The sequence below is a fragment of the Cornus florida genome, unplaced genomic scaffold (assembly GCF_030987335.1).
Source record: "Cornus florida cultivar Cherokee Brave unplaced genomic scaffold, ASM3098733v1 CherokeeBrave_3.0.0_Hap2_Chr02, whole genome shotgun sequence".
In the NCBI taxonomy this organism is placed as follows: Eukaryota; Viridiplantae; Streptophyta; class Magnoliopsida; order Cornales; family Cornaceae; genus Cornus; species Cornus florida.
In genome coordinates this window covers 35,707,417-35,732,419 of record NW_026775572.1, presented here as the reverse complement: position 1 = coordinate 35,732,419, position 25,003 = coordinate 35,707,417, and the positions used below count along the sequence as shown (strand labels likewise).

The following is a 25,003-nucleotide window of genomic DNA, read 5'->3' as shown; positions in this document are numbered from 1 at the left end:
TATATATATATATATATAATATTTAAGTGCATCAATATGTGCATACAACTTTGATTTATTAATATTTAACCAAAAAAAAAAACTTTGATTTGTTAATATAATATTCAAATAATGGGGACTTGCCATGTGGCGTAACTGGTGTATATAAAAATATATATACAGTTGTTACACAAGAATACAAATTAGAGTATATATAAAACTCATTTGCACTACATCCTGAATCGTGCACTATGATTGAAGTTATGGAAGTTTTTAAAATAGAACTCCTTTGTTGATATACAATATATGCGTGTATATATATATAAATGTTTTATATTCTTATTATTGGAAGAATAAATTGCTTTGGAAATCAAATTGCTCGAATAATAAATTTTGTTCATATCGACTTACATGCGACAATCATAAAGATTTTGTCCAACAAGTATATATATTTTATGTTGTAATTATAACGGAATCCAATGACCTTATATATTTTTGTTGACGATAGTGGTTTGGCATACTAATACTCAGACATACTAATAGCTGACTAACATGGTTAATTTTTTTGCACTTTAATTTGTTGGTCTCGGAGTGCATTGCCACTTCAGTGTTTGCATTTTTCAACTCCGATAGTAGGCTCCACTGCAAAGTCTACAATTTTCAAATCTGATAGTCTCAATACATTCCGATCGAGAAAACAACGACACCAAGAGGGAGCTATCCAAATGATGTGCAGTTGAGACGTGTCAAGAAATTATCACAAACGTGGTGAGCATCGCTAACAACCAAATCACTGCTTGCAACCCACTAGAGGACGACAACAATATAGTGGTGGTTATGTCCTATTTTAAAAAAAAATAAAAATACAAAACAAAGCAGATAGCTCACGACTACCTCAAGTGGGTACTCAAACATGGCTATCCATCTCCCTTATTAAGGCATGAGCTGAAGTACAAGAAAATTTGACCTCCCTTATTAAAGGGAGGAGCTCAATAAGCTCTCTAAAAAAAAAAAATAAGGAGTTGTCTATAATCCTTATTAAAGGGAATAGCTCACGAAGCTCAAAAAAAGTTTGCCTCCTTCTTTAAAGGGATGAGCTCACGAAGGCTAGTAAAGTCAACATCCCTTATTAAAAGGAGAAGCTCGCGAAACTTAATAAAATTACCCTCCCTTATAAAGGGAGAAGCTCATGAAGCTTAATTAATAAAGCTTGTAAAATATGCTTCCCTTATTAAAAGGCGAGACGAGCTGAGTGAAGCTCGTAAAATACGCTTCTCTTATTAAAAGGTAAGCTGAGTAAAGTTCGATAAATTTTACTTATCTTATTAACAGAACGAGCTAAGTGAAACTTGGAACACCTACTCCTTCTAGAGGATTAGCTAAGTACAACAACTTCCATTGATAAAGGAACAAGATTGAAGCAATAATATATGCTTAGCTCCGATTAAAAACAACTCAACCCGACAAAAAGAAGAAAAACAGTGTCTGACATTCCCAACACTTGACGAGCAAGCTTCAGAATGGGGGCAATTGATAAGGATAATTTGAATTAGGGTATTTTAACGATATGGATAAAGAGGGTTGGTCAGGTTTAAACAGTGATGAACAAGGTTCAAATTTAAAGGGATATATTAACTTCCTAGAAAATCTCCTCAATCTTAACAACTCTTAACAGATGACGTATACATGCTATAAGAGAATAGTTCTATCAAACCAAAGAGGTACACAAGTATTAAATAGTATAGTTCCTACTTAAATTTCAATGGTTCCATCACTGACTTGATACAAGTGTCGACAACGGTCACCATCTCTCTTTGTTGTAGGAAACCATGTTGGATCAGGTCATTTATGCATCAACATCTAATTGTTAGTTGTTAAGTAATTCAATCTTAATAGTAAATTTCATTATTGGTAGATATTAGAAAGTGGAATAGTCTTTCCTTCTAAGAAAGGATTTGAATTTTCTTTGGCCACTTATTCTATTGTTCATAGTGCAAAATGCATTAATTCCTAGTGAACTTCAATAGGAGTTTTTCTTGGAGCAATAACACGTTGATCTACTCTCTATCGAAGTCACAAAGGACTATCTAAATTGATTTTTTTTTCTAGTAATAAGTTCCAATTACATCATAGAATTTACAAAAAAATAATAAATAAATAAGTACATAAATCTATATCTTTCGTATACTTTCATAGAAATTTCATTCAACATTATTTGCCGGTCGTACCCAAACCTATAAAGTTATGTAATTTTACTAGGAAATTTTATTACTGGTTTGTACCAGGAAGTGAAACGTTTTTAATGATTAAGAGTATTTTGCAGGAAGTGAAACGTCTCTGATGATTAAGACTATTTTATTTTTAGAAAAGGATTTGGACATTCTTCTAGATATTCGTGCGACACATTTATATCGACAATCTGATCCTATAAGAAATTAATTGCTTATTGATGGTATTTGCAGATTTGGTGGTAAAATTTTTATATCAATATCAAATTTTTATGAATAGAATTATCAGACAAATATCCTATGTTTTTTTAGTTGATTGTATGGATCGCATTGAATGTCAAGAAAGGATGTGCTTAGTTGGAACACAACTAAATTACCATGCAATTACTAGAGAAGTGCTTAGGAGGAATATTTAAGAGGAAACATGGAATGTTATTTCCACAGCATCACGTTTACACGTGCCCCGATATTCTCTAGAAAAGGTTTGTGTCTCCTAGGTGGTTTTTCTCTATTTTCTCTTTTGGATAAGATATTATTACTTTTATTTTTCTTTGAAAGGGACATTGGTTTGGACCATTTGATTGGCTTGACTGTATATTTTTCAAATTACATTCAACTTTTATTTCGCTTTTCCTCCAACTTTTGCTTTTCCTCCAACTTTTATTTGTTTACTCATTTAAATTTAGGAAAATTAACTAAGTTAGAGCGTCTTTAAATGCATGCATGCTTGGATTTTCATTTGAGTTTGTAACGGTCCAAACAATTCACACACATTAACGTCATTTATTTTACGTCAAAAATTCATTTTAAAGTGAACTTAACTAACTAATATATATATATGCAAAATAAAAGGAGCCAATAAATAATAATGATGCAATATCGTGATTATCTTCATTTTTCACTTTCTTTTCTGTTGTTAATTAACCTGATTAACAGTACTCTTAATCTTATCATACTACAAATTAGTGGACTGAAATAATACTTCATGTATAATTGACCCTGTCGAGTTCGATTTGATTTCATAAAGTGAGTCCCTCGTAATGAAATCTAGTTATGAATTATCAATATTACCAATTTACCATTGAAATTTAAGTGCCCAAAACAAATAGTCAAATCTTTAAAATCAAGAAAAGAAAAAAAAAAACAACTAGTGAAACTCTAATCCCATCTTTGATAAGATGAAAATAACTAGAGTTATAAAAAAAATAATAATAAAAAAAAATTATAACATGTTTCATGAAAAAAAAAAAAAATTCATGATGGCTATTGTTTTCCTTCAAATATTTACAGTTAGATTTTAAAATATTAGGGAAACTCATGATGAGTATCATTTTCCTTCAAATAACGAGAGATTAAAAAATTTCAGGATAACATGCATTTAAAACTAATGTTAAAAGATTTAAAAATATATGTTGTTAAATTGACAAAGCTTTAAGAAAAACTAGTATTATTTTAAAAAATTTATGCTGATATTTTTATTGATATATTTTAAAAAGAAAATATATGGTTTCTTAGTCACTCGCTAACAATTAAATCTTCTGCTATTTTTCATTCTATTCGAGTGTCACCCGTGCGCTCTAGTTATATCACTGATGCACCACATAACAATGATATAACATTTATACAATACATTCATATTGTTAATTGGGATCGACCATGTAATAATTTGTCGTTAGTGAAATGTCAACTCGTGTAATATTTATGAAATTGTTGTTTTGAACTACAAAAAAACTGTCCAGTCTCTTTCTCGAAGTTACTTCATAATTCTCGATATTTAAATATGATGTTTACGCCATCATAAGTTATAGTATAACGATATGGTTGAAAATGCCACAACTTGTCATATGCGAATTTCTTGTTAAAATAAAAATGGATAATAAAGAAAATGGAGGATATATTTATACATTTAAATTTTGGATAATTTTCTTGTCTATTGAGTTGTCAATGTCATTTATGAAACCACGTCCCCCCACCAGAGGTTCAGAATGGGAGACCGAAATTTTGTGCATGTAGGTTGTCTTCTCTCAGAGATTAGTGTAACGCGGATGTATATCCAATTACTCTTTTATTTAGATTCGATGTAGCATAAGCTGCTCTTATTATATTCAACAAATTTGATGCGGGACAAGCTCTTTTTTTTTTTTTTTATATATTTTCTCTCACTCGATCTTACAATACACTCGCTGTGTTCGGGTCACTTGCCTATCCGAATGGCGCACCTAAACGTCTTTCAACAAATTAAAGACTGGATTTAGTTTTAATACAAATTATAATATGTGTGTACTTCATAATCCGACTCAAAAACAGGTGAGCCTAATATCTAGTTCATATATACCTGATTACTATTCCATCGAAATCCCATTTAACCCTTATTACAAATAGAATGGCACACTGATTTGTTTGACGAGATATTTTTCAAATTACAATTCAAACCGGTCAAAAACACCTTTCATTGTCACTCTGGTCCTGGATGACCAAATAGGAGAATACTTTCGTATGTAATAGATACGTCACAATCATTAACAATAATATGGTAGAAGGAATTTGAATCAAAATTAATACTTCCTTTATCATAATTTAGATGTCGTTTTTGAGATAAGAATTTTTAAGACAACATGTAGGACATGTATTGTCTTTTTAAAAAATTACTAATTTGTCTTTCTAAGTTTTGAATATTCAAATTTAAAATTTTAAATTTCAAAAATGTATATGAAAAGATGTAAAATATATTATTTGAAAAAGAAAAGTGATAATTATTTTAGAACAGACCAAAAAGAAAAGCATGACATATTTTTTTTTTAGGACAGAGGGAGTACATGACAAAAGAAGAATCTTTTTTGAATTTTGATTTTTTTAATAATAAAAATAAAAAAAAAGACAAAATAAAGAAATAGGAATATATATATATATATATAATACATGAATATTATATATTATAATATCAAATAATATATTTATGTTATATTATATATTATACAAATCAAATTAGATCAATCATAATTTATATTTTATTTATTTAATTAATAAATTATTAAATTCAAATTACTAACGTATGATCAGTTTAAATGTTTCAATTTATTTTACTAGTTATTAACTTATTTTCAGATTCGGATAAAAATTCATTCATTGGCGTGACTATTAAAACGCCCACATAACTTGACCACTTGAGGTTTTGCTCTGCAATCACGTAGAAAAGTGGTTGACAATTCTACACGCACACCGCATTACACTTCACATTATCTAAAATTCCAGACATAAAAACAAGGGTTAAATGCAAAAAACCCCCCTGAACTATTGGGGGTTTTGCAACTAACCCCCTTGAATTAAAAAAAAACCCCTAAACTATGAATTTGTTACAATTTGCCCACTCAGGCCACCGAAAAAGTAAAAAGACGAAACTGCCCTTCCAAGTTTGTTATATACTCAATACAACCAAACCCGAAGCCACACACACTGCAGAAATGGAAGAAGTGGCGGCAGCACTGGTGGAGATCTCTTTGCAATTCGTCAACCGTGGATGTGGAACAGAGCATCGATCATCGTCGTAGCCGCCGAGCGAGAGAGAGAGGGGTGAAGGTGATGGCAGCCGGCGCGTGAGAGAGAGCTCGGCGGTGTGGGTTGTGGATATTTCGGCTGGTAGAGAGCTCGATGGTGTAGAACAGCGACTAGGGAAGTCGCGATTCTGGCACAAATCAGAGAATGGCACAGCGGCGACGGATCTGGCGTTGGCGACAACGGCTTTTGTGCGTCGGTGATTGATAGAACAGCGGGCAAGATGGGTTGTGGATGAACTTCGGCAGTGCTCGGATGGGGGCGAGACGGTGACGGCGAGCTTTCGCAGCGGTGGGCGACGGGTTGTGGAGAGGACTCAGCCGCAATGAGGTGCTTCACGGTGTGATGGCAGCAGCGAGCTTGCCTTCGGATGATGGTGGTGGTAGTGGAGCCACCACTAATGACGACTCATGGTGCAATTAATTTGGGGTGATTACCAGTGACGACTCGTGTGTATATCTATATATATATAAATATATCGATTGAGCTTTGGTGTTTCAGTACGAATTACTGTATTTGAATTGATTCAATTGGGAAATTGTTTGAGAAACGTTTGTGGCTACGGCGGTGATGGCAGTGGCTGGACTGGTTCACTATGAATTATTTAAATTTTTTAAAATTGTGGTTCAATTGCTTCGAATGGTGGTGGCAGTGGGATTTTAGTGTGATTTGGGTTAAACGGCTTTCGGTGTGGAAGATGGGCTTGTCGGTGTTGAACCACGAACGCCTGCTGTTGAAGATGGTGAACAGTTATAGGGCGTGTTTGGGTATGCTATGGGGTCTATGGAAATTAAGGGCATTTTAGTCCTTTCATGCATATAAGGGCAGTATGGTCTTTTAAAATAAGTAAATTATTTTTAACGGCCAAAACTTGCCGGATTTTTGCCGGATGGAGTTATCTGAAACAAAATTGAATAGTTCAGGGGGTTAGTTGCAACTTTTGTAGTTTAGGGGGGTTAATTGCAACTTTGTCAATAGTTCAGAGAGGTTTTTTGCATTTAACCCTAAAAACAATTATTCCACAATGGATAAGGTTAGCAGGTTACACAGAAATTCATGCCCATTTGTATTCCTTTGTATGTAGTGACCCCACGAGTTGACGCGACGAACAGATCAAGATTGTTTGTTTCCGTCCACATAAACTCCTGGAAATGCTGCAACTTTATTTCAAGTGGTGGCCCTTAAAAAATTCTCCGTACTAAGGGTCGATTTATCTGATGTTTCAGGGGCACCCAGTCCAAATAATTTATTGCCATTAAAACCACCAAATAACAATTAGTCACTACATTTGGGGGACAACAATGTAGTAAGAGACTTTTCTCTCTCGGAAAAAAAAAAAAAAAACAATAGAGTAAGACCAAATCCAATAAATATTTGGTTATACCTAAGTCACATTAAGTGGCTATAAAAATTTAAGTTAAGTGGGAGGAAACGACATCAAAAGCGCAAGAACAGGAACGGCGCAGAGTTGGTAGTTAGTAGAGTTAGGGAAACACAAACGGCTCTTTTATTACTTGGACAACGTTGGCATACCTTGTTACATGATATGGTTAAAACAACATATTTGAACTCACTATCTCCAATCCACCACCTTTAAAAAATTCTGACCGGTTTACGGATAAATGACGAATGGTTCTAAGAAGTTCCTCTCATGACAAGATGTTTTTAAGAAATTTCTCTCATGACAAGAGTTAGAAGTTCTTCATGTTTAATCATTGGATGAAATTAATTTATTTTTAAATATGTGAAATGTCAAATCAATTATTTAATACATTATAAAAAATAAGAAAATTCATAACTCCTAATTTTTTAAAATATATAAAAAGACAAATCAAATATTTAATACATTTAAGTTAAAAATAAGAAAGCTCTGGCCTCCCAATTATTTAATACATTATAAAAAAATAAGAAAATTCATAACTCTTAATTTTTTTTTTTTTCCTAATTGAAACTCACACAATCTACAGTAACTCATTTGTTATAGATTTATTTAATAAATAATAAGTTATTTTTGTTATATTACAAATAGGACCATATGCATAAATGATATGGGAGTGAAAAAAGTTAATAAACTATTTGGGCGAATTGCAAAACCCCCCTGGCTTTCACCTGTTAGCAAAAAATACCCCTAATGAATTATTTTAGCAAAAAATCCTCCCTCAACTATCATGAGGGGGGTATTTTAACTAATGTCTATTTAAAGGGTTATATTTTGAACAAAAATACCCCTTAAACAGTCACCCTCTCCAAGAGACACCAATTCAAGATCATTCAAAGAACCCAACCATCACCATCTCCACCTTTGGCAGACAATGATATCACCTCTCCCTAAGTTAAATAACAATACAGATAAGCAAAATTTGTACCCAGAACACATCAACCACATATAGAACAATTAATTAATCCACCCACTATAATATTCAAGAGCGAGACAGAAATAGAGCTATGTACACATATAAGTTAAATGACAATACAAGCAGCAACATTTGTACAAATGGATTGGTGATTGAAACAAATGGAGCTGAATAATTTTTTTATTTCTACTTTTGAAATTGATTGGTGACTGATTCTGTAGGAGTGGAGAGAGATTCGGAGAAGGGACTGATGACTCCTTCACAAAGTCAAAACCCTCTGGCCGAGCTGCCGCCATCTCTGTCGCCGTCGTCGGCAACCAGCTCCGGTCCTATCGAATTCGGGCAAGCGGATGGATCAAGCTGGAAAGAAGAAGTACGTGAAGCAGGTGACCGGCAGGCACAATGACACGGCGGCGTAGAGTGGTGATCTGGCGGCGGTGAAACAGCTCATTGGAAGCATTCCATCCATAACCACTATATGCATCAGTAGAAGCTTGCATCGCTTGAATAGCCTCGCTCATGATATGACTCTCATAATATTCAGCATTCGGTCCATGCGGGTCTGGCTCAGAACCTTTCCTGGCTTGAATGACCTGAGAATATTCATTAACAATTCTAAGTGCTAGTAATCAAGAATTGTTAGAAAACTGTTGAAGGAGAGGATTTTCCAAAATTATAGGAAAAAAAAAAAGTAGAACAGGGCGGCGTACATAATTATGGTTTAGATAATCTTTGTACAAAACAATAAAGTCTCCCTGGTGCAAGCCATGTGTATTAACAAATTCCCCTAAGAAAACAAAAGAAAATTATCATTTGAAGTTTGTCCGAGAAAGAAAGTAATATGACATCGATTCTGTCTGCGGAAGGTGGAGATGGTGATGGGTTGGGTTCTTTGAATGATCTTGGATTGGCGTTGATGGGTATCTGGCGGTGGGTTGTGGTGGTGATGGTGGGATGGATAAGAGATTGAAAGGTAAAAAAGAAAAAAAACAGTTGAAGAGGGAGGGTGACTGTTTAAGGGGGAATTTTTGTTCAAAACATAACTCCTTAAATAGATATGGTTAAAATACTCCTTTCATAATAGTTGAGGAGAGTTTTTTTTTTTTTTTTTTGCTAAAACAATGCATAAGAAATATTTTTTTGCTAACAAGGAGATTTTTTACAATTCGTCATAAACAAAACTAATTTCCTAAATATATTATTTTGGTCCAAAATACCCCTATCCCACTTCTTCACTCTATTCACTCTCTCTCACCACCACCATCAGTCCATCACCATTACCAATGCCTACCACCACCAAGCCCAACAGCACCACCTTGTTTCACCATCACCACCCACCACCACCCAGTACCCACCGCGCGCCATGCCATGAACCACCACCCAGTACCCACTGCGCTCCATGCCATGAACATCAAATCGGTGATTTTGAACTAGAAGCTATTCGTTCGTCCCAAGATTGGTGATTTCCATATACACATCACCGATTTGATGTTCGCCACAATGATCAGTGAGTTCGAGACCGATTAACGACCCTACCCTCTCTTCCTTCTATATATTATCACTGATATCACCCTTTTTTCCCATAATATATACATGTGTGCGTGTGATGGCTTGTTTGCAATTTCTTTGGTGATAGTGAACCACCACCATGAATCCGTGAACTACCACCGCTTCCATCAACCCCCACCACCTGGGCAAAGAGAGAAAAAAACTATATGTACATTTTTTTGGTGGCCAAGGGCCAGTTCCTAACTTGGATAATAATGATGACCAAGGCCAACCTAGAAATATGGGCTAAGGCGGCAGTAGTGGTGTTGTTAAGATATACTGTAGATGGCGGTGCTGCCACAGACGGTGGTGGTGGTTCATTAGTTTTTAGAAAGTTAATTAGGATTATAGGTTTAGGGTATTGTAATGTAGAGAGAGAAAGTGAGTAGAGAGAGAGAGAGTGGTGGTTGGTGGTGGTTTGCCGGAGTGAAATGGTGGTTGGTGGTGGTTAGCCGAAGTGAAATGGTGGTTGGTGGTGGTTTGCCGGAGTGAAATGGTGGGTGGGTGGGATGGTGGTGTTGGTGGTTGATGATTTTTGTGAAATATGTAATTATGATTGTAGATAAAGTGTAATTTGACCTAAATGTATAGAATTACTAGTTTTTTTTTCGGTAATTTGAATGTTTAGAATTACTAGTGTAAAGTTATCGTATTTATAATATATTGTGTTAAAAGTGGTTTTATACACTCATTTTTTTAATACGATTGTTTTTTGTAATATAGCAAAAATAAATTATAATTTATTAAATAAACCCTTTGTAGAATACGGAGTAAAATAAAAGTAGTCCATAAATAATAACGATATGACATTATGAATAGGAAAATGATAAGTGAGCCTAACTTCCTAACCTATTTCCTAAACCAATCCATTCCCAACTATTAGATGGTTTAACTTATATATATATCTTAGATCTAAGGAGTTCTTATGTCAAACCATCTAATATAATGGTAAATTTTTTAATTTAAGTAGTCATAATTAGGTCCTCAAGAATATACTCTTCTTCATTTTTCTTCTCCATTGTTTAGTCACTCTGTTAATCGGTTTAATTAACATTACTCTTCAAACAGTACTCTTCATCATATCTAACTTCGCATCAGTGAACTAAAATAATACTTTAAAGATTGCACCAATTCGATTTTATGAAGTAGTCTTTGTTGAGGTTGTGGAGCCTAAATCACAAGCCAGCTGACACTTTGTAGACTCCGATCGGGATTGAGTTCCTCAGAGAGTTAGTAGGGGTTCGAGTTGTCCAGTCAGCTCACGAGGGTCAGGGGCAGCACCCTATGAATATTATTATTATTATTATTATTATTTATTTGGAGATTGTTTTTTTATACCCTTGGATGCACTTTGTGTTTAAGCCTCCTTATTTTTTGGTGTTTAGATTTTATGTGTAATGAGAGGTTTTTACAAGGTTATGTGAATTAGAGCTCTTTTTTGTAAACACCCATTATTGATAGTGAAATTTTAAGTTACTTTTGAAGCAAACAACCTTACCGAGCTATGTAAATTGTGTAATTTTTTTGGTTATTTTTCTATTCACAAGAGACCCTCATCAATGGAATTTATTATGGATATTTATCAATATTATCATTGAAACGCGGTGCAAAAGTTGTTATGTTGATTAGTTGAAAACACCTTAACTTGTTTGATTTTTGTGATTGATTAAATCATTTACAATGATTACCAATTTCACATCGACAACTACAAAATATAAACATTTAAAGTAAATAGTTTGAGAGATGACACGTGGTTTTTGAGCATGAAAATCCTCCTTATTGGAAGAGATCCGACCAATCGGAATAAAAATCACAAAGACTTTCATCGTCTCGAGCGAGCTGATTTACTATTGTTGAAGTAAATTATAATGAACTATCACCTACTCCGCTCTACCAAGTATCAATCACTTAACGTCTCTCTAGCTTTGCAACTCCCATTGTCCAAAAGCACTAGACTTAATGCTTACTCCCTTGCTGCTAGATCAACGAACACTCATCAAATGCTCTGACCCGTTTACATTACAATCGATTCATCATCTTCCTTCAAATCTGAATTTTGTGAATGTTTGAAGAAAACCCTGCTGAACTGGTCAAACTTTCTAATCTAATGTAGATTTTGTTGATCAGTAAAAGAACATCACCCTAAATCACTCTTTGTGTTTAAGTGTGTCTTCTCAAAAATAAACAATCAGATTTTTCTCAAAATCTCTCTAAAAAAGTTTCAATGTTCTTATAAAAGGAAAATCTTTTTTTTCCCCGGTTGAAGGAATCAATCTTCCTTGGGGTTAGAGATATGAGAGGTATTTATATGCTAGAGAGTATTCGTAACGAGTAAAAAGAAGTTTTAAAAACGATATCCCTAAAACAAGAAACTAAAAAATTACCAAAAGTTGAAATCCCGCACATTTAGGAAAGCACAACCGTTCACTTTAGAACGCAATCAGCTCTGTTATGCCCAAGACCAATTTTGAATGCAGAGAGTGGGACAAGTTGTTTTTTGAAGTATAACCAGTTCTGTTTTGGCAAAGAGCTCCAATTTGACCCACATGAAGTGCAGAAAATGCAACCGGTAGTACGTACTTTTGCAATGGGCAAGTATAGATATGTTTCGACTCTCAAATACTCAATGCTCTCGCAACCAATGCAAAACGTATAAGTACAATGTGTCCTCACTCATATATTTGTTCTAATTGATGTTCTCATCGAATTTAATGGTAGGAGGCACATGCGCTTCAGCTCTGAAAGATAGAGACTCAAAATAAACAAAAATACAACTCGATCATCAAATTTTGACTTCAAAATTTACCAACGTAAAAATTTATATCTTACCAAACTCAATTTTAATTTTTACCATCCATGTGAAAAAATGAAAACAAATATAGTTATTAAAATAATTTATAACATGAAAAATATTTCATGATGGTTATGGTTTTCCTTTAAAGAATCAACCTGAGATTTTAAATTTTCAGGGAAATTCATGATGGTATCAATTTCCATTAAATAATCCTCATAATGTTTTAATTTTATTTGTGAAACATGCATTTTTACTTCCATAGTAGTTTATCTTCCTTCTCACAAAATTGGACAAATGTCTATAATTTTTTGTATGGATAAGAAGTGTGACGCGGCGTACAATCAAAATATACCATTTTATGACTTAATTTTATTAGTACAATGAAGGGCGTGGATCCTCTCTCATGTGTCTGTTCGATACACGAGTAAATCAAATATACAATCTACTACATTACAATATAACATGCTATATATCTGTATTTAAAACGGAGATGTAACATTCATGTCACATATAATTAAACTAAAAGTTTAATATTTTTTTTAATTAATTATTGTATTGTTGATTTAAAGTAACTTCCTGTCTTGTTTAGAAGAGCATCAATATGTCTTGATAAATATATGAGTGACATAATTCCAAAAAAGATCGCAGGTTGCCTTGTGTGGCGGATTCACTGGGAAAATAAATTAAGAGGAGTGCTAGGCATGCCACATAGGACCAAAAAACTTTTTTTTATTTTTTTATTTTATATTTTTATGTACCCTAAAAAGAGGAATCAAATAATTAATGACACTAAAATCACCTAATAAGAATGAACATGACCGACTTACCAACAAGACACTAAAAGTGTAAATTGCATTGAGTTTACGATCTAAATGCACATAATAAACAGACTAGAAAGACACGAGATATGTAAATGCCCGTGATAAGACATAGGACCAAAATCGAATTCTTCCACTAACGCATTTGAAGGGGTCTATTGGTCATGGTCATATTCATCTCATCAAATGTGCTGTGACTAATCAACAAATTATTGACATCACAACCTCCACCTTATGCTTATATATGTATGCGCTTACATCTTTCTTAGAGATAAACAACAACAATTATAATAAAATAATAAGAGATCAAAATCCTATAAATATGTATATAATATGTTTCCTCTTGCTAAACCTACACCAAAAGCCACCTCTCCCCTCATAACTTACTTTTCTAACACAAGCATTTTCTATTTTTGAAATCCCCGGAACTAATTCAAAATCATAATTATTATATTATTAATTTTTTTTTAACATTCGAAATTACTAGTAAATTTCTATATACTCCGTATTTTCAACGAGTAAGAATTAAGAAAAGTCTTTGCCAATTACTATATATATATATATATATATATAGGTTAGGTAGCGTAAAGCAATTACTATATATATATACGTTAGGTAGCCTAAAGCAATTACTAATAGTTTTGCAGATTCTAGCAAAACATGGGGAGTGTGTGACTCTGTGTCCTAAAGTATTTTTCATTCACGCCTTTTTTTTTTAATACGGAATATTATATTTTCTGTTGATTAACACCAACGGAGGAAAGAGAGGGAGAGAGTATCCAAGAAACTGCTACGATCTCTATAAATTAGAGAACCCGGAAGAGAGAAAGAGAGAGAAGAGATTTGGAATTACTGAAATTCGAAATTTGGAGTTTGACAGATTCTTTAGAGAGAGAGAGAGAGAGAGAGAGAGAGAGAGAGAGAGAGAGAAAAAGAGAAAGAGAAAGATGGGAGGTTGCTTTTCGGATGTGAGAGGAGGCCAACAAGCGGTGGGAGGGGCCCAGCAAAGGCCCCTACAGAGGAACGATGTTGGTGTTGGTGGCGGAGGCCACAATGATGCTGTTGACTACTTCTTTAAAACGAAGGGTCTTGGTGCGCTCTTTACACAGATCGAGGTATACATATATATATATATATATATATATATATATATATATATTCACAATTTCACACACACACACACACACACACACACACACACACACGTATACGGAGCTGGAATTTAATGTAGAGTACTTGTCACTTTGAAACCCTGGTTTTCATGATTAAAAAAAAAACCCCTGGTTTTCGCTGTCCTTTCAATGTTAGGTCAATTTTATGCATGTGGTAGTTTTATTTTTTGTCCTTATATTTAATCCAATCGTCCTCACCCTCATCATTCTTGCCTTGCCTTAGTTTTATATAAATGGGTCACATACGTTCTTTAATTTTTTAACGTAACTTTAATAACATCATTCCAATTTATTCTTCGCGTATGTATATGTATGTATGCGTGTGTGTGTGTGTGGTAGTGTGGGGGTCGTATTTGCCAATGTTTTCATTGCTCTGCCTAGATTAAGCGAAATGAACTGTTCACTGGAAATGCCAAGGAATGTTGAGTTAAATTCTTGTTGTTGAGTGACATGAAGGAAAAAAAGAAGACAGGACTCTGCTTTGGGACACTTTTGGCTTGCTTCTTTCATTGATTTTTGGAAAGAAAGCAAAAGCTAAAAACTGCTAAAGAAAGTGAATTAGATGCATATACAGTGTTTGATTTTTGAACTCAATGACACTCAATGACACCCTCAAGCGACGGTGGGATGGAAATTGATCTTCGCCAAGATCTATCAATTGATATTAGCATATGGGTTTTTATTTGGTAGAAAGATCCTCTCAATTGGACTGGGCTTTCCAGGCACTGGGGAGGGTAGATATTACCTGCACAAGTATGTTCAGAGGGCTTGACTTATTCCACCACTGGCCATTAATTATAAGTCAATTAACCAAAACATGACCAAGATTCGCTCCGCTTTATGTGTATTTACCCTTTTAAGTATAAGACACTGAAATTAAGAAAAAATGAACCAATGATTGAGAATACATCGAGTTGGCCATAAAATGTAGCTTTTACCCCCTTCATGCATGTCTTGGTTAACTAGACTTAATTTATTATTCTGATATAAATTTGTCCTGGGGTCCCATAGGTATCATCCATTTGGATCCTTCCTTGTATTCTACTATTCAACTTGAGCTTTTTTGAATCTTTTTAAGACTCTTGTACACTTTAATTATCTGATTTGGGCATCAAGCAGACCAAGTATGTTCTTTCTATTAGATTCTGTCTTTTAATCTTGATTCCAAATAGTGCTTTATGTGACATGGATGTACATCCAGCAGTGCAAACCTTAGCCATTCAAAAGACACACGTTAATGGGTGAAAGTAAGATTTTATACTTGTATTGGTGCATCAAGAGGGAAGATTTTTTTTGGCAGATTCACAATCAAAATTGTATTTCTGTGTTTGGATAAGACTGAATGTTCCAACTGTCTATCACCTGAGCAGAAACATATTTTGCAAGTTGTGGACCATGAATTTATCTCGTCACTGAATAAGAGTGGAGTTATACACAACTCCTGGAGTGACAATAGTACGATACCACTGCCAATAGGAAATGCCAGTGGACCAAATTGCAGTATAGTAGGGTTCTTAACTTCTTTTGTTTTTTAATTTTTTGGGAGGGGTGGAGTAATACATCATCATAAATTTCACCTTAAGGTAATTGTGATGCTATAGGGTTGAGTTTCCTTGTCCTAATCTCACCTATTTTCTTTTCATGGCCTTCACACACTATCTATTTAATTTTATAGTACATGGAGCAATAATGTGTTTCAATTGAAATGCAGTTATCTCTGTCGGCTTCAAAATTACGCGATCGTGACATCATTTCAAAGGTATGTTCTCAAATACATAGTTTAAAATCATGGGATTAGATGACTATATATTCATTGAGATAGGTTCAGCAATTATTCATTGGTTCTGTTGTTTAATTTTCATTGACTATTTGGTATATTGGCCGCCTTTGTGAATCTGATTTTTGGAGTAACAAATATTTGTACTGTAAAGAATTGTCTGCACTAGACACAGAAATGTTATATGAATTAAGAAAATGTAGCCGTGGTTGGTCGGTTAGGTGCTGCCTCAATTCTGCCATCTCTATAGACGTTTCATTGTGTACTGAATGGACCATATAACATGTGTGAATAGCCATTCCCAACTCTTAGAAAATGTGGGAAAGCAGTTCTCGAGTCTCCAAAATCAACTATTTGATCCACAAGTTTTAATTTATTTATGCCTTTCATTTCCAACTGCCTATGAGGGAGGAATTCATGAATTTTTTTTATATAATTCATTCATAAGAGAACAAGCTGGAGACCGCAGGCCACTTGGCTTGGTAGATAGATATATACTCTCTGATATGTACTAAGGAATTCCACCAAAATTGTCATTATATGGCTTGACCTTGAATTTTTTTTTTTTTTTTTCATTGCAGAGTGATCCTATGGCAGTAGTATATGAAAAGAAAAGAGATGGAACCTTAGAGGAAATTGGCCGTACGGAAGTGATAATGAACAATTTGGATCCTGCTTGGATCGGAAAAATTAATGTTTCGTATCAGTTTGAGATTGTTCAGCCTCTGATGTAAGCATGTCGTATTTTTCAACATCCTTGTGTGGATTTCTCTTGTTCACTATATCTGGTAGACCTTTCTTGGCCTTGAGAATTTATTTCACATGATTCCCATTTTGTTTTTTCAGCTTTCGTGTGTACGATGTGGATACGAAATACCACAATTTACCAGTGAAGGTACATTATGATTTCACTTTCTCAGGTCATTTAGTACTTGGATTTGAATTCAATAATCCTCACTATGTAGCTGACATTTATTTTACATTTGCCAATTCCTAAAGAATATACCAATGTTGGAGAATAGAGAGAGAATTAATATTCACCCAAAAAGTAATTATGGTAATATTTATGAACTGATGCAGTTTCTACTGCTTTTGGTTTGGATTTAGAATTCTGATGAAAATGGATAAGAGTATTCAGTTTTTAAAAATCTAAGATGTGTGTTGTCTAACATCATACTAGACAGTATGAGATGCTAGTAAGCTACTGTATGTGCAACTTACTGATATTGAAATTTAAATAGTACATAACAATAGATCTGTTATTTATGCCCAGTTGGTGGTTTCTTACGTGACTTAGACAAAGTTATGGGTGCCAGAATTCAACTTGTTTGCCTTGTTGTGGAATGTATCTTACGTCTTACATGTGTGTTAGCTGTGAGTTAGGTGCAAGAAATTTTGAACCAGGGAAACGTATGGAGCTTTTCTTTTATTTATCTATTTAGTTTTTATTTTTTTATGTTGTTTCATTTTTTATTTTTATGAGATTTTGAGACCTAAATAAAATTATGAAACGAAGATCAGGACTCAATTCACATGTCTTGAGTAGACAGTCATCACAAAAATTGCAGAGTAGTCAACTGCTTTAGCTACTAATTTGGTAGTATAATTCCTTATTTTGACTAGTATGAGTTCGACTTTTTTCTTTTTTCTTTCTTCTTTTTTCTTTTACTTTTTCTTTTGGTTGTTGTTTTGCTATGATATTTGCACACAGAGGGACTAAAGTTTGCTTTAAAAACGTTGGTTCAGGCCATCGACCTTGATTTCCTTCCACTCTAGAACTAACTTTTCTTCGAACCATTCAATATCGTATCAAAACAGATCTTAGTGATTTTATTTTGCTCATTTCTTTATTGTTGCCTCTTCTACTGTACCTTTTTATGGTCAAGTGGCCTGAGTATTTAAAGTAGAATATATTTCACATATAAATTCAGTATCTTCATGCCGGGTATGACCTCGGATGGATAAATGATGATTCATGAACTTTTTTTTATATTACATTTTCAAATAATATTGTCACAGTGATATCATATGTCTAAATTAATTTTTTGTGATATATATATTAATGGTGCAATGGTTAATGTGCTTCAACATTAACCATTTTCTTGGAGAGAGTTTTTGGAAATTTATCTTCTTGAAATATTTATTTTAATTTTCTTTATGTTCTTTCAAGAGTTTTAGGCTTTTAAATGTTGACCTTTTAAGAATTATTAAGCCACAAAAATATTATTATCATTTATTATTTTTATTTATAGAATATTTTTTATCCTCAATCCGATCCTAAAGACCTACCAATTGATTCAACAAACAATTTCGATTTTACAACCTTGCTTTTGGTGGACTTTATTCCCAAAACTTAATTTTCTTCAAACAAGTCAACAAAGGATTGGGTGTGTGATCATATGATCCACAATATGGGTTAACATTATGTATTTCAAAGGTGTTTGGGCACAATTCATCATCCCACCGCAAATAGTACCTAATAGCAACTTTTGATTATCATAGGTAAACAAAAAGTTTGCAAATGATAAAGTTTTTCCATTTTGTTACATTGCAGATGCTGAAGTTGAATGAACAAGAATTTCTTGGCGAAGCCAGTTGTGTAGTATCTGAGGTAAGATTCCTTGTATTCACTGGGGCATAATCGAATTCAATAATGATGTTGCACGCTTTTCAAGCTCTTTTGTCTGCTATTTCATTGAGTTTGCTCCATATATTACATAAGTGGGGCAGTTTGAAAAATTATATAACGAAATGTTGCAATAGCTTTTTCAATTAAAAAAATAAAAGAAAAAGGGAACAGCTATTCCTTGACCTCTTTGGTTGAGCAGCATCATATAACTGAGCAACTAGTCAGAATATCTGGTCCGTTTTGTATCACAGGATATGTTTGGTTTGAACCATGTGTGTGTCAAAATATGTGTTCATCGTATATGCCGAAGTCTTAAAAATCATTGGATTTTGTTGTTTGGGAAATAGTTCAACTGCTTGCCTTTACTGTACATTTGAGAAAACTGTGTGTTTTAATTATTAGAGAAACTTTCCATCTATGCAATTAAACAATATTAACCATAGAATTATTGTTCATATGCAAGCACTTGCATATATTAGCCATCGATAATTACCCTGGCATTCTTCTTCACTCTATATTAACAGTGTCAAAGTGACAAAATTTGGACATGTATAAGCATACCCAACAGTTCCAAGTTGGCGGGAAATCTGTGAAAAGTAGATGCGTATGGGACTTGAACACATGTCCTCATTAGCTTTGTCCATGGACTGTTCCTTTGACTACATTGCTACATATTTCACAACACGTGTCTCACTGCATTCTACTGGCCCCTTGTTGGAGTTTGTTTTCTTGTGTTGGTTGTTTGCCTTGGGTCCCATGACATGCGTCAAAATGTGGATTCAAGTTTTGTGAAAGTCCAGACCAAATTTTGGTTTGATCCACTCAAGGAACTCAAATTTGAGCAATGTGTGGAACTCCTATTACAAGCGCAACATATTTGGACAATTCTTTTCTGGCGGGACCCACTTGTGGCTTCCCCCTAGTTGAATATGTGCATGTATTGAAAACTGTGCAATAGATTTCTTCACTGCAGGATGGCTTTTCAGAATAGTGCTTCTATATCTCTTTCTTAAATGAGGCTTGTTCTGTAGTTATTATAATCTGAAATAGTTGTTTGGGAAGTTCTTTATTTTTATGTTGAAATATTCTTAAATGTTTACTTCTCTTTCTCCTTTTTTAACTCGACAGATATTGACTAAACAAAGTCGGAGTTTGACCCTTCGCCTTCACAATAAAAATGGGCAGAGTGGTCTGAAAAACTTGGGGACACTAATTGTCCATGCAGAGGAAACTGCCGGTTCAAGAAATGCTGTAGAGATGACATTCCATTGTTCCAACTTGGATAACAAGGACCTATTTTCCAAAAGTGTATGTATTTGGAAGCATATATCATTATGGAGCTTTTAGTTACTTGTGGAATTTTTAGCCCTTAGATATTTTTCTTCCTTACTGCTTTCAGGATCCTTTCTTGAGAGTATCTAGGATTGTTGAGACTGGTATTACCGTTCCAATTTGCAAGACAGAAGTCGTGAATAACAACTTGAATCCAATTTGGAAGCCTCTATGTCTCACAATGCAGCAATTTGGGAGCAAGGCAAGTTTGTCAATTCTTGTGATTAGATCTGGAATGGATTAAGCTTTGTTTATGATATTTGTGGTTGTCTCATGTTTTTGTGGCAATGATTTATGTTTGAGCTAATTTAACATAAAGGCTCTTACAATTTTGCATTTTTGAAGGCATAGTCACCATTGGAAATGTAACTGAAGGGACATAATTATTTTATCTCCTAATTAGAACATTTTGTCCCTTGATCCAGATTTGTTAATTTACATTTTGAGATGGATACAACTACAGGTTGCTATTATTTATTTATTTTATCGGTTGTTTACCAAAAAAAATATCTCTTTGGTGCAGGATAATCCATTAGTTATTGAGTGCTTTGATTTCAATAGCAGTGGCAATCATGTACTGATCGGGTAATTGTTCAATTTATTCGTCTTTCCAATTCCTTTCTTCTTTTCTTTTTTTTTTTTTTTTTTTTTTTTCCTTTGCCTTTTTGCTTGTTTTATTATTATTTTTTCAGAATTTATTTTTTCTTTTATTGCTCATTATATTGACACTGCAGTTCATCAGTAAAATGCAGAAATCAGTGACGGACCTTGAAAAACTTCACAAAGAAAAGATTGGTGCAAATTTTATCATACCATCTGCTCGCCAGGGTCATGAAAAGGTATTTATTTTGTACTTGAAAAGGATTTTAGCCACTTGTTGTATGTCTGTCATGTCTGAACCGTCACTGTGCTTATCTTCTGTAGGTTCTGAAGGGTCAACTTTTTGTTGATGGCTTTGTTGAAAAGGAACTGCACAGTTTTATCGATTACATTTCTAGTGGCTTTGAACTTAACTTTATGGTTGCTGTTGATTTTACCGGTAATAGACCTCAACATTTAAAAAAGCTATACTATTCTAGTCAAATTTGTATTGTATATACAGTTGTTTGGCCCATGAATTGAATTTGAATTTTTTTCCAGCTTCAAATGGAAATCCTCGCAGTGTAAGTTCTTTGCACTACATTGATCCTTCAGGCCGGTTGAATGCTTACCAGCAGGTAAGGTCAAATTTGGAAGTATCTATAGCTTCAAAAATAATTTAAAAAATCTTCAATTGTTTATATTGGGGCTTATGAGCCTACCATTAAGTCAGATACCCTTGAGTTTCCACCTGTGGTGTTCTTAAATTCTGGAAGTGTCTATGCTTCAAGAATAATTTTTAAAATTTGTTCTAACTTATAGGGGCTAAAGAACCTACCATTAAGTCAGATACCCTCGACTGCTCCCATGGGAATGCAGACTCATAAACTTGTTTTATCTGTTGATTACATTGATTTGACCTATCGATGTGGTTATGAACTGCGGATTCTATGAAAGTGGCTGTTAAAGTGAGTGCTTAATTTAATGACTTAACTCCTCGCAGGCTATAACGGAGGTTGGCGAGGTCATACAATTCTATGATTCTGATAGGCGCTTTCCTGCTTGGGGCTTTGGAGGAAGGACGTTTGATGGTTCAGTATCTCATTGTTTTAACTTGAGTGGTACAGGTGGCTTTGAGGTAAATATATTGCAAGGGATGGAAAAGACATCCTACTTTACTTGTTTTTAATTTGGGTAATTACCTTGATTTTCCCTGAGGTTTAGGCTTATCAATGTCAGATGAAACTTTTAAAAAATATATGGTCAACCTGCCCTAAAGATTTCTAAAAATACTTTGACCTCCTTTGCCAGTGAAGTAATCGTTAGGGCCGTTAGACAATTTTAAGTGAAAGTCCAAAACTACCCGTATTGTAAACAAAATGACATAACTAACCTTTCAAAAATTATGGAAGGACAAATATAACCCTTCTCTTTGGACAATAAGACCCTTATTGGTTGAGACCCATTTCATTATTTTAACATCCAGCTTTTATCTCATTTTCTCTCTCTTTGGTTGTAGGATAAGTGGCCTCCTCGCTCTCTAAACACGAAGTTGCTCTCTCCATCTATAGAGCACATCTTCTTGTTAAGAGCTTCTCTCCAGCTAGTGCCCAATATTTCATTCTCTCTCTGTCTCTCCCTCTCTCTCTCTCTCTTTCTCTCATGTTCTGGTTGCTATTGTGACTGTTAGTCTATATGAGATTGGATTGGTTGATCTATGTTTTATTGGTTGTTGTAGTAATATACACTTAAAAAAAATGCCTTGAACAAAATACCCATTTCTTGTGAACCAAATAATATTCAATCCACACGTGGTTGGAAGCAGAACTTTCAGCTCAAATTGGAGCTAGAAATAGAAAAAGAAACAAAAAACAAACAAATATGAGATCAAAGAGGAAAATCAAAAAGCTAATAAATTAATATTCAAACATAAGTGAATATCTAAGGACTCATACAAGTAACGGAACTTCAAGGTCAAGTTTGGAAATTGGAAAACAGAACAAACCGAATAAGTGACTCATGATCTGATTCTAAAAATATAACTGAGTATATGAAGAAACATTGAAGAGAGAGATATGCCAACTCTACCTCACAACCTTCACGGTCACCAAACTCTTTAGATCTTTGTGGTTTTCATTAGAAATGCAATACATATCTTTAAGATCACACGGAATCAAATTTCATGGTTCTCAAAACTTGGTTTGCCAGAGTGTTTGAGATATCTTCAAAGTGGTAGTTTGGGGTGATAAAGGAATATGGAGAGATCAAGATTTGTGATGGAAGAGCGATATGTTTGGAATATGGGTGGAGAGAGAGAGAGAGATAGAGAACGTGCTCGAGTATGAGAAAGAGAATGAGTGTTTAGATGAGAAAACTTTTGATGCGACAATACATAGCAGAGGGGCAAAATGGTAAAAATACAATAATTTGCTTACATCAGCTTTAATGGTTAAATATCAGTGTATTATACAGGGACAATTTTGTAAATTCACAGCAAACGTTAAAGACTTGACAGTGGTTAATTCTGGCGGTGTCAGATATTTATTATAAAACTTTCATCTGATATTTTCTTACCCAAACCTCAAGGGAGGTCAAAGTAATTTACACTTTTAGTTCTTGTTTTATGCGCACCTTGTCTTGTTTCTAAATGCAAGGTGTGCCATCTTTCAACTTGGTGGTAAGAAGGAATCTTTCATTCTGTTAGAAACACAGTTAAGATACCTGTAGGTTACAAATATCAGTGCTGAAAGTTGTTTAGCCTAATCTGTTGTTAGTCTCAGATTTATCGTAGTTTATGTATAAAAGATATCAGACCATGTGGAAAGACAAGCTTGATTTTTTGAGCAGTATGCTGCCTTAAACATCATATTTTCATCCCGGCGACAGGTGTATGTGGGTGGTGATGCTGCCATCATTGATGAATAACCATATAAGTCTGGTTCCTTGCATCTTTTACATGGTGTGATGGTCAATTTCCCTTCATGTTACAGGTTGAAGGAGTGGAAGGTATAATGGCTGCTTATTCAGGTGCTCTGCACAATGTTGCTCTTGCTGGACCCACCTTATTTGGTCCGGTTATCAACAAGGCTGCAGAAATTGCTGGGCATTCCCTCTCATACAACAAGAGCAAGTACTTTGTCTTGCTGATTATAACGGTAGTGAATCAAACGACAAATATTTGCTTCTTTCTTGTTCTTTCTATTTTTTATTTTTGTAATAAAATAATTTCATACTTTTGTAGGATGGAGTCCTTACTGATCTTCAGGAAACTAAAGATGCTTTAGTGAGAGCATCTGACCTACCGCTTTCAATTCTTATTGTTGGAGTTGGTGGTGCAGATTTTGAAAAAATGGAGGTAGTATCTCCTTAATTTTTTGTATTCAGATTTGGCCTTCAATTAATTCACTTTTATTAGCATAATAGCACTAAAAATCCTTTCATTGTTGGTGTTGGATGTTATCAGTTTACAAACCTCTGTGTTAAAATTGGTATGTGACATAATTCTTGTTTATCACGCAGATCCTAGATGCCGATGGTGGGCAAAGATTAGAGAGTTCCACGGGAAGGATAGCTACACGAGACATTGTACAATTTGTTCCGATGCGTGATGTGCATAGTGAGTTCATCTTTGTTTAGCTTACAAATTTTAAAGATGTTAGACATTTCGGTCAGATTTTTCTTGTTCCTCATATGCAATTCTAAAACATAATTGTTCTTTTCATGTTCCTATTTTCTAGTGTATGTGTATCTACTGTATTCTTGTCAACCTTCTTTGATGCTTTAAGCTTCTTAGCTTGCCTGTTAATGAAGCTCAAGTTGAAGGTGGATTCAAAGGTGGTCTTGGTTATTAATACCAAAAAGTGCAGTTGTGAGGGGTTCAAGATCGAATTTTGATATTCATTGGGTATTTCTGTTACAATCTTACTTTAATGAATACATTTGTTACGTTAGGAGCAGATTACTGGTTCAGCTGAGATTAGTTGCTTCAAGCTTGGCTTGTCCCAGCCAGCCACCTTTGATGCTTCGAGCGTTTTGGTTGTTCAACCTGGAAGAAGCTCGTGTGAAGATGGATTAGGAGATATGATTCGTGCATGATTGGAATTGAGAAATAAGTTTTCCCAACAGTTGAGAGATTGGTTTTGAGGGAAACATCAAAGGTGATGGTGGGCAGACTAACATGGCACTTACTGCAAATTGCTGTGTGCAATTTGTACCTCTTAAGTTGGTATTGAAAGGAATAG

The 25,003-nt window shown here is 34.3% G+C and overlaps 1 protein-coding gene across 1 annotated transcript; it reads left to right on the top strand.

The window, feature by feature from the left end:
• The first annotated feature begins 17,527 nt into the window (after positions 1 to 17,527).
• LOC132296037 (protein BONZAI 3-like) lies at positions 17,528 to 24,656 on the top strand. The gene is made up of 12 exons (XM_059794283.1): positions 17,528 to 17,596; positions 18,777 to 18,833; positions 19,980 to 20,159; positions 20,251 to 20,403; positions 20,707 to 20,768; positions 20,926 to 21,022; positions 21,108 to 21,222; positions 21,324 to 21,400; positions 21,766 to 21,900; positions 23,753 to 23,917; positions 24,004 to 24,117; positions 24,282 to 24,656. Exons 1-12 carry the CDS (start codon positions 17,528 to 17,530, stop codon positions 24,396 to 24,398), a joined length of 1,341 nt encoding a protein of 446 aa, XP_059650266.1. The 3' UTR covers positions 24,399 to 24,656.
• Positions 24,657 to 25,003: the final 347 nt, after the last annotated feature.